The sequence below is a fragment of the Chanos chanos genome, chromosome 7 (assembly GCF_902362185.1).
Source record: "Chanos chanos chromosome 7, fChaCha1.1, whole genome shotgun sequence".
In the NCBI taxonomy this organism is placed as follows: domain Eukaryota; kingdom Metazoa; phylum Chordata; class Actinopteri; order Gonorynchiformes; family Chanidae; genus Chanos; species Chanos chanos.
In genome coordinates this window covers 12,976,424-12,989,387 of record NC_044501.1, presented here as the reverse complement: position 1 = coordinate 12,989,387, position 12,964 = coordinate 12,976,424, and the positions used below count along the sequence as shown (strand labels likewise).

General features: G+C 40.8%; 1 protein-coding gene across 2 annotated transcripts; it reads right to left on the bottom strand.

Annotated features, from left to right (window-relative positions):
- Positions 1 to 5,374: 5,374 nt before the first annotated feature.
- LOC115817233 (ETS-related transcription factor Elf-1-like) lies at positions 5,375 to 10,854 on the bottom strand. Of its 2 annotated transcripts, XM_030780502.1 has the most exons (7): positions 10,783 to 10,854; positions 10,251 to 10,407; positions 8,777 to 8,887; positions 8,334 to 8,489; positions 7,273 to 7,347; positions 6,747 to 6,939; positions 5,375 to 6,622 (listed from the first exon to the last, which is right to left on the bottom strand). In XM_030780502.1, exons 1-7 carry the CDS (start codon positions 10,852 to 10,854, stop codon positions 5,503 to 5,505), a joined length of 1,884 nt encoding a protein of 627 aa, XP_030636362.1. In that variant the 3' UTR covers positions 5,375 to 5,502. The 2 variants fall into 2 exon arrangements, with proteins under 2 accessions (XP_030636362.1, XP_030636363.1); XM_030780503.1 differs by lacking the exons at positions 10,251 to 10,407; positions 10,783 to 10,854 and adding an exon at positions 9,657 to 9,743.
- Positions 10,855 to 12,964: the final 2,110 nt, after the last annotated feature.

The following is a 12,964-nucleotide window of genomic DNA, read 5'->3' as shown; positions in this document are numbered from 1 at the left end:
TCTTTTTCAAATCAAAGGTCTACTTATATCAAATGGTACTACAGTTTGGCACTAAAAGTATATTTTAAAAGACTAAATGTACATATGCATAGGATTTCATGAAAAAGGTGATGTTGTGGAATGGTATAGACAATGTGGAATTGTGTCTACTAGTCTTGGAAGACATTTGAGCCTTTCATTTTCAACCTTCAGCAATTGAAGGACAATCTGTAATATACAGCATCTACAGTTAAGTCCAAAATCATTCATACTCATGCCAAATTTGGACTTATAGTGAATTTTTATTTGACCAATAGGTTTCTTCTGGCTGGAAATGACATAAACAAGTGACAGAGGACGGTAAGACATCAGAGATGTTAACAATTAAGATGGTAAGATAGGTGTCGGAGATGTTAAAAATACATTTTAACTATTTCTATGTTGTTGTTGTTCTACTTCTTCTTCTTTTCTTCTCTTTTTACTAAAAATACCATGTCCAAAATTATTCACACCCCTGAAATTGTCACAAATTTTTAAGAAAATGCAAGCTTCTATACCATTCCAAATGGTCCTGGAAATTTCTGCCAGCCTGTTCGCATGCTTTGCACTGTGGCCACTGGCACTTGAAAACACTTGGATATGTCTTTATAGCCTTTACCCATCTTGTGATCAACCAAAATGCCCTTTAGTTTTAGCCATGACTTGCAGTTGACTAGTAACTGACTAGAGAACTACTGCATCAGCTGTTCTCAGTTTGTAGCTGTTTAGAATTCTCTCGAACATGGTAGAAATGACCATGTCCATTTGGAATGGTATAGAGCAGTGGCTCTCAACTTCAGTCCTGGGGGGCAACTGTCCTGCACGTCTTTGTTTTAACTCTCAGGTGTGTCAGTCCTGAGCTAAGAACTGACACACCTGATTACACTGATCAATTTATCATCAAGCCCTTGATTAGCTCAATTAACTGTGATAATGAAGACTTAGAACAAAAGCATGCAGGACGGTGGCCCCCCAGGACTACAGTTGAGAACCACTGGCATAGAAGCTTGCATTTACTCAAAAATTTGGGACGATTTCAAGGGGTATGAATAATTTTGGACATGTTATTTCGTAGTTTCAAAGGAGGACGAGCAAAACTTTCCAAAACTGTGGAACGTGCAGCATATAACCAACTCTCTCCATATCTTCTCCAGAACAATCTCATGGATCAGAACCAATCTGGATTCAAAGCCGGCCACTCCACCGAGATGGCCCTCCTTGCTGTCTTGGAGGAGCTCCACTTGGCCAGAGCAAAGTCTCTCAGCTCTGTCCTCATACTCCTAGACCTCTCCGCAGCATTTGACACGGTCAACCACCATATACTCCTCTCATCCCTCGCTGGGCTGGGCATCGCGGGTTCTGCACTCGCATGGTTCAAGTCCTATCTTTCTGACCGTTCCTATCAGGTCTCTTGGAGGGAATCGGTCTCCCCCCGCCCTTTCCACACGGGAGTCCCACAAGGTTTGGTACTTGGTCCACTCCTCTTCTCTCTCTACACCAGATCATTCGGTCAAGTTATCTCCACCCATGGTCTCTGTTACCACTGCTACGCTGATGATACACAACTGTTCTTTTCCTTACCCCCCTCTGACTCTCAGGTTCAGCCTCGCATCGCAGCCTGCTTAGCTGACATTGCCTCCTAGATGTCTACTAACCACCTCAAACTCAACCTGGAGAACACTGAGCTTCTGTTCTTTCCTGCACAGAACTCCCCAACGATCGACACTGCAATCACCATCGATGGATCTGTGGTGTTCCCCACCACAGCAGCCAAAAACCTAGGCGTAACCCTCGACAACCAGCTAACCTACTCCGGTCACATCGCGGCAGTCTCTCAATCCTGCAGATTCTCCCTATACAATATCAGGAGAATCCGCCCATTCCTCACACAACAGGCGACCCAGCTCCTGGTCCAAGCGCTTGTCATCTCCCGCCTGGACTACTGCAATGTCCTGCTGGCTGGCTTACCGACCTGCACCATCAGGCCGCTCAAGACACTGGTACTGGCCTACCAGGCAACAAGAGGCTCCGCCCCATCATACCTTCAGTCCTTAATAACTCCTTATACCACTACTAGAACCCTCCACTCTACGACCTCTGGCCAGCTGACGGTCCCCTCACTTCGGGAACCTGGCAGCCGCTCCTCCCGAGCACACCTCTTCTCCGCCATTGCCCCTCGGTGGTGGAATGACCTCCCTCATACAGTTAGGACTGCGGAATCCCTCACCATCTTCCTCAAGAAACTGAAAACCCACCTCTTCAGAACCCACCTATCCCCCTAAGCCTAACACCCCTTCCTTAAAAAAAAAAAAAAAAAAAAAAAACTCATCTTGTATCTATGTCTAAGAATTCCAGGGCGCAATACGAAGGAGTAAATTGATGCTCAGTCTTTTTAGTGATGTTGCTTATGAGGTATTAGGAATCCGACTGATGCACTGATTGTAAGTCGCTTTGGCTAAAAGCATCTGCTAAATGCTAAATTGTAAATTGTAGTTTAAATGAAACCCAGAAATAGTTAAAAATGTATCATTAACATCTCTGCCACAATGTCCATCTTTTGTCACTTGTTTATGTCATTTCCAGCCAGATGAAACCTATTGGTCAAATAAAAACTCATTATAAATCAAAATTTGGCATGGGCATGAATAATTCCGGGTTTAACGGTAATGTGCAGAATAAATGATTACGAACAATACTGAATAATCTTAATCATTTCAGAAAATTAAAAATTTATTTCTTAAATACAAGTCTTATAAATTGTCCATTAACCATTCCAGTATAAAATGTATGACAATTCAAATACACATTACAAAAAAACAACAAAAAAGCTGTAAGAATTTCAGCAAACAGTCTGAGGCTCAAATATTTAATGATGTAAGCATGACATCAGACAAAAATTCATATCTCACATGATTATATTAAATAAAGCGCTCAAAGCAGGTAATGGCCATTTTCTTGACTCTGTGTTTATAGATGCTAAAATAATAATGGCTTTTTTGTGACTATTACAGCACAGTACACGACCGAAAATAATCTGTAAAACAGAGAAAATACAAATTAAAACTTAATGAAACATAAATAGACACTCAGGCCGAGAGCATGTGGTACAGTGTATACTAAATGTGCACAGCCAGTTCTGCTGACAAAAGGAGATGATATACTGCAGTTAAAAAAAAAAAACCTTTCCCTTTTATGGAAGGTCAAGCACTGTCTTCTTTTGGGTTTTTTTGTCCATAATCATTGATACAACATTTTGGTTTCCTCATTTACAACCCTTTACAGAGCTTTCAGTTTTTCCAAAGTATATGGAATTACTGATATTTCACCTAGTAACAACAGCAGTCCTATATGAAAACCTACAGGTGAAAGAAAAGTCATAAGACCCTTGAAGGCCTGGCCAATCATGATGGGGAACTGAGACCCATCCAACCAATGGTCAAAAACATTGTTCATGGTATTACTGAGGTCTTAAAGTAAACTACAAGATAAAGACCCTGAGCTTCTCTCTGGGACCCGTGAACATGAGAGCGACCAAAAAAATTCATCTTTACTTGCAAACACATGTCCTCAATTCAGAATGCCACCTAGTCTCATGGCTTTGTTATTTCATATTAGAGACTGTCATTTAAAAGGCACTTCTGCAGTGCACAGGCTAGGTTTTTGGACTGCTCAGTTCCTCAAGATGTGGCTAAATACCCAACATTTGATTTGAGTAAGTGAGTTACTTAAGTAATTTGTTAAGGTGGACAAGAAGAGTGTTCTCAGCAGCTTGAAACATTAAACAGAAATCCAACTGACACAGAATACAGTATTTTTTGCAGCTAAAATATCTGAAGAACATGTTTTAAATTTGGACATTGCAAATACAGGATACATTGAAGACTTCTCAGACTAAAGCGAGTCCAAGGCTAACGCAAAATCTTTTTTACATTTCGATGGAATTCTAAGCTTAGCCCCAAAAGCCAGCATAAACGCTGCATTACAAAAAGTCTTCATTACCCATGGACTCACATACATGTTCAATAAGTGAATGTGCTACCTTGTGTAACCTTTATAGATGAGTAAGCCACTTTTTTGGTTCCAGCAGTTGCAGTACAGAAAACAATTGCTACATTTCTACAGCAAAACATTTTCAGACAAACCATAGAAGGGCACGCTTGTAAAAGACCAGCATATAAAAGCATCCATTTTGTCAAACTGGTCAACATTCACAAATGTTGTTTGACTATTATCGAGGATGACATGCACAGTTTGAAAATTACCATGATTACATGTTTCATGGTGCTTACATTTAATAGGTCCCATGCTTCATAAAGAAACAGATGGGAACAAGCATTTGGAAATTTGATTTGATAGACGTTTCAGCAGAGATGGGCATATCACATGATTAAAACATCTAAGACAGCGACTGACGCAGAAACTCTGAGGTTAACTTGAGGTTAGAGTGCATTACTTTGGACATGTGTAGGCAGGAAGTACAGCTCATAACGAGACTTCATTGCAAAACATCTCAGAATCTACTCATCAGCTTACAACATAAGGCAAAATGGTGATGCAAAGAAAGTAGGAAAAAAGAGGGGGAAAAACAATTGCCCTATATTCCAGTGCAAGAAACACAAAGACTTTTCAGAGAAGAACATGTCCAAGGCTAACACCAAATCGTCTTATATTTGATTGGAATTCTATGCTTAGTCCTGAAAGTCAGCATAAACTGCATTATATCAAGTCTTCATTACGCATGGACCCACAACATATATGTTCAATAAGTGAATGTGCAACCTTGTGTAACCTTTATAGATGAGTAAGCCACTTATTTGGTTCCAGCAGTTGCAGTACTGAAAATAACTGCTACATGTCAACAGTAAAACATTTTCACAGAAGCCACAGAAGGGTATATTTATAAAAGACCAGCATATAAAATTATCCTCCTGTTTGGTCAAACTGGTCAACAATCACAAATGCTGTTGACTTTTATCAAGGACGATATACAAAGCTTAAAAATTACAATGGTTACATGTTTCATGGTACTTACATTTAATAATCCCCATCGTTCACACAGAAAACAGATGGGAACAAGCATTTAGAAATTTGATTTGATAGACGTTTCAGACAAGATGGGAATGTCACACAATTATAAAACATCTCAGATAGTGAGTGACAGAAGAACTCTGAGGTTAACATGAGGTTAAAGTACATTATTTTGGACACTTGTAGGCAGGAAGAAGGGCTTATAATGAGTGTTTGTTGCAAAACAACTCAGAATCCACTTATCTATCAGTTTATAACATTGTAAGGCAAAATGGTGATGCAAAAAAAGGAAAAAAGTGTGTGTGTGTGGGGGGGGGGGGGGGGGCAGTTGCAGTATATCCCAGTGCATGTACAAGCTCATAGGAATATAGGGAATGTGACGAATACAAATTTCATTTCAGTCAATCTTGGAACATCCAAACGATGGCAGAATCAAGATCTGTCCCGGATTTAACCTCAGGACTCAGCGGTTTCTTTGTTAGAACTGTAGCCCACCCAAGAATCATTGATTATCATCACGCTGAGAGGCTCCATCTTCATCTCAGTGTGGGCTTCCAGATCCACATTCACAGCCTGCTCATCTTCCTGGTATGTTTTGGATTTATCATTAGCTTGGGTGGTCCCTGATGCTTCTTTGTCCTCTGTGTTCCCACTTCCAGCTTCTGAAGTCTGTTTAGACTCAGTTGCTGTGACAACCGAGTGAATAACTGTGCCTGGAGGTTGAGTCACTAACTGCTGTCCTCCCCCGACTAATGTCACCAACGGGGCAGTGGCACTTCCGGACACTGGAATGGATGTAACTGCTGTTTCCTCTTCACAAATGATCTCTGTCTGCTGAAGATCTGGCGACTGCTCGTTCACAGTTACATTCTCCATAACTAGAGTGACCTGTTCTGAGGCGGGGATGGTCTGCATAATGAACTGGGGTGACGTTATCACGTTCCCTGAGGCATCTATTCCTTGCCCTGTAGGTGTGACAGGAACCAACTGTAATGTCACAATTTGGGTTGCTTGGCCCTCTGTCTGATCACCCAGCACATCAAACCTAGCTTCCTGCGAGATCGGAATGCTTGCCTGCTTGTCACGGAGGCTTTCCAGGAGCTGGGCCGTTCGGAAGACTGAGCCGTGCCGGCCTGGCTGGATGGACTGTACGTTCTGAAGTGTCCGCAGCATCTCCGCCGACACAATTGGCAGGTGCTGCTGTTGGATCAGGCCCAAAGGCCGACCTACCCTAGTGGTCCCTGATTTTACATCTGTCTGGGCTGCTCCGCTGCGTTGACCTCCATTGACCACACGCCGGCTGGGCTGCCCTCTGGAGCCCTGTACTGCCTGCTTTGTTGGAGCTAAGATTTTTGATGGAGAGGCAACCACAGGGACCTCAAAGGAGACCCGCTCGTTGATTGTCTGGTTACCAGAAGGATTGTCGCCGTCGTCGTCGAATTGAGGACCGTTATCGTTACCGTCTCCTTCGTCGTCATCGCCGCCAACGTACATGAGATTTTTTGGCAACTCTGCAAACTGATACACCAGCCTCTGACCTTCGACTTTATTCAGGATCCCACGCTGATAGTAATATCTGAACGACACAGAGCAAAGAACTTCATTCAACAAAAACAAGCAAAACCATGTAAAAAAAAAAAAAAAAAAAAAAAAACAAATTCGTTTTATTATAAAGGGTAAACGTGATGTTGAATACCTACCGCAAAGCTCGGCCCATGGTCTCGTAATTCATGTCTGGCTTGTTTTTGTGTTTGCCCCATAACTGAGACACTGCTTTGGAGTCCACGAGCTTGAAAATTCCCTTTTCTCGGTTGGTCCACTTAATATACCTAGGACAAGCGTTCTTATCCTGAAGCAAAGCCATCAAGAACTCCCACAGGTACAGTGTGTTTCCTAAAGACACAAGACACACGTCACCGTTAGGGATTTAGCAGGGCTGCCTGAACCACTGAGTGTGACACAAGACATGTGCCAGGCTGCACTATTCAGGTAATAAAATGGCACTGGCTGTGCCTAATTATAAAAATGAGTTTTTGAAGAGTCCAATCTTCAGTGCAGTCTTACATTCTCAAGGCCAATGGTTTGAATATTTCACAATGAGACAGTCAATAGGAGAATAGTCAGATATATGAGCAGATAAAAATTTATGGACTGCGTCCTCCAGTACACCATTTTATCAATGTTTTACAATGTTCAACTAAAAATGGAATCTCTAATGGTTTATACCTTTGCTATCCTTGCTCTTTTTAATCGTGATGTCAGGCATTGGGGATTCTGACCTTGGTCGTTTGGGTTTTCTCCCTGAAATGAATAAATATTGAAAGGCATTAAATCTTAATTTGAAGAGAAACTCAGTAAAAAGGCTGTGACCATGTTCCGTTTGCACATGCACTTCTCTGGCTTTTGCAGCAGTTCCACAAATCTTAAGTAGGTTGCTTTAATTATTTGTTCACTAAAAAGGGAGGGGGATTAATGCTATCAAATATTGTAAATCGCAAATAAACAGGACTGTTTCATATTGCCACAAACTGCCTGTAGGCATTAAATACAGAAGAAATACAAAGGGAGAGTCTCTATTAAAGGAATGTACAGAAATGAAAAAAACACTGAACACCAAAAACTGACACTGTCAACTCTTAAGTACTCAGTTCTGGATTCTATCCAGGGGTGCACATAAGTGGTGCACAGGTGCATATGCATGGTCAAAATAAACCATGCGCAGCATGTATTACAGTAAGAAGCGCTTTTGCGTACCAACATTTCTGGGACACAATCACCTACTAAAACATTAGAATATTCTCCATACGTCACCGGTAAGATAGCCATTATGACAAATGTGTTAATGTTAATCATCAGTTGGTAATTGTATAACTTGTAGCCTTTGTTTTTGATTCAAGTGGATGTGTTTTTCCCCAAGTTACCATGGTTAGCTCTAATGAGTAGTTATCTTACGATATAACTAGCTTACAATTTTTCTCTGGCTTTAAGATTTTCATCTATTCATCAACATGTCCAAGAAGCAAGCTATATTGAGTAATTACTTCTACCTAAGTAATTCTACCACCTTCAAAGAAATGCCAGACTGAACCTGAACATTAAAAACGAGTGTAGGATATTCGTGTAGTTTAAAAGGTGAGCATCAAGCAACATCGTCTCCTTTGAGAACCAAAAACGTTATGTGCACCCCTGGTTATATCATCAACATGACTCTTGATTATAAGTTAAAAAAAAACAAAAAAAAACTGAGGGCTAATCTTGTAAGATCCCTATTCTTTATTTTAAATCACCTCTTTTGGTCTTCGGTTGCTGAGCAACCATTTCAGATGTGATTCCTCTCTGGATCTGGAACCTCTGCTGTTGGCCCACAATTCCATCTGCCAACAGAGATACCTGAGAAACTGGGGTGGTGATGACCTCACCAAGAGACGGCACCAGCATGTGAGCTATGATAAACGAAGAAAAATTTGTGGCGGATTTTTCCCAGTCAAGGCAAAAATTCAAATTTAATGCCAATGTAAAACAAATTACTGCACAATAAAATGTTGATTTTTATCTGTTAGTGGTTTTGAGATCAACTCATAGAACTTGCTGACAGCAAGCATGTGATACAGTGCATTTCATCGTAACCAGCATTTGTTTGTTACGTTTAAAATGTTTCTGGGTAAACTGGGTATTGGATAGGTTAAGTTTTTACAAGCCACATGGGCTGGAATCCAGTATTTTAACTTACTGAGCTGCTTTTCATCCAAAGACATTAAACCTGGTGAGTTTGCATTGAGCAAGGCCTCTGCAGCTTCTACTGTCTCCATGTTGTCTTCATCACCACTTGGATATGCTGCCACTGACAGACACACAAAATAAACTACTGTCAAAGTCATTTCACTTCTTGATTAAAAATGAACATCAAATCAAGAACACTGTGGGGGAAAGTAGAAAATTACATGATTAATTAGATAGACATATGTGAGGTGAAAAGGACAGAAACTGTGTGATCATGACTTAGTTCTGTTTTTACACTTAGAATAAAACTTCTCCGACATATTAGCAATGCCGAATACATGATCAAATAAAAACGTCTCGCGCTCCTAGTTCCAGAGAGAAGACTCTCCACGAGCAAAGATAAACAGTCTCCTCCCCTATGACTTATCTACAGCTGGTTGTTGCAATTGCACTAATATAAAGTACTATATACCCTTGGCATGCTTTGCCTCCGAAAAATAACATTGCCACTCATTTTTGATTTTCACAAATCTATCCATCTTTGTGAACACCGGTCAAAATTCTGTGGAAATGTTCGGAATTTCTTTTTCTTCAGTTAGCTTCGAAGTGGCTGCAAAGAGGCTAACAGTTTGGATGGCCCTTAAGTCACCAATAATAAAGGTACAGAGTTGGTTTCTCCGCGGTACAATAAAGTCTTCTCCCTTACGTTTTAGTGTTTTCATTCGCTGAAACAAATTAAATAAACAAATGAATAAAGAACGAAAAACTTACTACAATTCTTACCGCTATGTAACACTGAAGCGCAGTGTTGTTAATTCCAAACTGGCTACTTTAGCCATGGTTAGCAAGTCATGTTTTACAGGAGTTCTTGTCAAGTCAAAAGGACTTACTTTTTGGGAGTCCAAGAATTCCCGATGTCTTTAAAATATGTAACGCTCAGGGCGAAATTACAAATTCTTGTAGTGTAAGGTTAGTCATTTTCCAGTTCTGCCAGTTAAAGCTAAGTGACCGATGTCTACGTTATGCTCTACTTCCTTGATGTGCGTCCATGTGAGAATAGCCAGTTGGCTCAGGGGTGGGGTCTGAGAGACAAAAAAATTCGAACTAGTACGTAGCTCATATGACCTTTCACTGTCCGGTAGGCCTACGCTGATTGGAACAGTGTGTTTAATCAAAAAAAAAATTTTTTCATTAATGTTCCTGGACAGGTCTACTTAACGCGGGGTTTCATTCACAATATCAGTTCATACACAATTTCAGAGGCTAAAATCAATAAGCAACCCACTTCTGTGGTTGTGTGTTGGCACAAAGGGGCATGGGTGTAAATTCTAGTCTTTGGTGATTCTAGTTCTGTTTAATGATACAAACAATTTCATTTGCATCATTATACGGTAAAAGATTATTAACTAAACTGAAGTACTTGTAGCAACAGCTCAACTGAACTGGGATGCTTTTAGTGAGCTAAGGAAGAAAGACTGTATCACCTGTCAAGGAGATATCCTCAACTGTCTCTTGCTCTAGCACTGCCCCCAGGTGACCATCTGTCATCGGCTCCTCGCAAGCCAGACCTGAGTAGTTGAGTAGGTGGGTGTGTGGCATTTGCTCGACAATTACTGCAGGGAAAGTCGAAGGATCTGCCAGCTGCAGATGGCATGGAGCAAAAATAAATATGAGTACTGTAACTAGAGTATCAGAATCAGAGCCAAATATAGTAACTATGAAAATCACATTTTCCCCCCTGTCTTCACCAGTTTGTTGCATCACAAGCAGGCAGAATGAGTCAAGGTCAGATGCTGCTGCCATGCACTCCACAGAGACCACAGTCATACTGATAATTGGCTAACTATGGCAGGTATGGGTTCTCTCATTTTTAAGGGCAAGAAAAAACTATTTCCACCCAACACTAAGGTGTTTAATTAATTTCTAGTACAATCCAAACAGAACGATACACAATTACAGCCTGTCACATAAACAGCTGGGCACGTTCACACTCGATTATACCTGTGCATCGCTTACCTGTTGTTCACTGTCCTCTTTGTTGCTGGTGACTTCAAAAACCAGCTCAGTTTGCTGAGCTGATGCAGCCATGCTGAAGGCTATGGTTTCATCACACCAGGCCAAATCAGACACCAAACACTTCTTGTCACCAGTTTCACCAGCCCCACTGTAATGGTGTTTATATCCTTCCTTCCAGCAGGACCTGTTGGTTCTTCAGAGTGAAGAACTATGCGGTTGAAAAACTATGATGAGGTGCTTCATAATGGTTGTCCTTAGATGTCTCACAGTGATGTAATCTCACTGTTGAACTTTGTATCCTTTCCCAGTTGCCCTCGAATGGAGTTTAGTGAAAAAAATAAATGTTCTGGATTAAACCTAGAAGATAGAGGACCAAAAAAATAAATAAAAACGTTAGGGTCAGCCACTCACAAAAGTGCCCAACGTTGCATATACCACAACCTTGGATGTATAATGTCAGTCAGAATCAAACAGAAGCCTCTTGCGATGTGAATACATGACAAATATGTCGAGTCCTGCTTGGACTCCACGTCCAGTGAACAACATACAGCCCAAGGCCAAGAGAACAAAACATGGCAGACAGTAGTTTATGAGTCCTGCTTAGTCTTTTTTGTCCACTCATATTTCTCTCTGTTCCGTTACCATATCAGAGCACCAACACTGCCATAGAGCTGTGTAAACACTATCCTCTCTCACCCTCCATTTCTTCTCTTGTTATGCCTCTTATCTCCCTTGTTAGACATACCATGCAAGAAACAGGAAGGAAGTGTCCGAGTGACGTCAGGGCATAAAAAGAGAGTGGGCGAAAGAGTGCAGCTGCAGGCAGATAGAGAGAGAGAGAGAGAGAGAGAGAGAGAGAGACTGAACGAAAACTTGCACAATGGAACATGCAACCAGGCCCGAAAACAGACATCAGAAATGTAAACAGTTTAGAAGTGGTGTTTTGGAGGCTATCTGAGTTTTTTTCGAACATCGGCAAAATGAACAAGGAAGGGATTTAAAAAAAAAAAAGTGGATCCATCGTTAAAAAAAAAAAAAAAATCAAATAATGAAGCCCTTACAGATAAATGAGAGTATTTATCTGCCTGGTGGATTGTGAAGCCACATTTTGTTCCAGTTTTACTGCAACAAGTTTTGAATCTTTGGTGAAAATATTATTTCTTTTTTCTTTTTACTGACATTTTTGGTCATGTCTCCATTTTAATCTGTTTTTTTAAACACCATAAATGTAACGCATACAGAGGTCATTCATAAATGTGTTAAAACTGCACTGTTCCATATCTTGATGTCACGAGTCAGTAACACTCCAAGTGTCATATATCAGCAAATGCTCAGTTCTTCTACAAGGTTAGAGTGTTATATAAAATCACCCAACTTTTACATTCATTTAGCATACTGAGAGTTCAGTACATACATCATGTTCTTTTTCAGTTATATATGTATCTATTAAAAATTCAGTTGTCTCTGCAAATGTTCACCTGAAAGTTCAGCTGTGTATAACTCACTACACGATAGATATGGCAAAGACGGCAAACAATTTACATGGTCAAATTACCTCAGGCACAGGCCTAAAAGTTCAGACAACTCTAAACAACAAACAAAACCACTTAAACTAAACAGCAAAGAACACAGCAAAGCCAAGTTGTCTAACCTTAAAGCAGCGATTAATGAAAAAACACCAACCATATTCTGTCAATTTGAATACCAAATTAAGGGAATACACTCGTGTAATTCCACAGTTTTAAAAGTGTTGTCCAATGTAGCAACTATCATAAAATCTGTAACGTTTTAACTTTGATCCCGCGCTTACCACTAAGTAAGACCGCGACGGCTTGGAAAAATTTGCTGCTTCAATAAATGTTTTGGGTCACACCAGAAAATCCTGTTTGTCGTCCTTCAATAATGTTGTTGTCATATGAAAATATCCAGCTCACTCTCTCGTTCTCCCTCTCTCACTCTCTCTAACACAGTCTGTTTAGCTTGCCCCCCCGCCCTCCCCCTCTCGCTTCCCCACTCCCTCACCTGGTGTCACATTACACTACGTAAGCATGGTGACGGCACCTTGACAACCAACCTGGTGTAAAGCACACCTGGCCTATCAGAGGAGCTTCCAGCAACTTCAAGGCATTTAACTCCATGGGGTTTGGTTTCTATTCACTTGAGGCCCGAGCAGCTCGTGTGT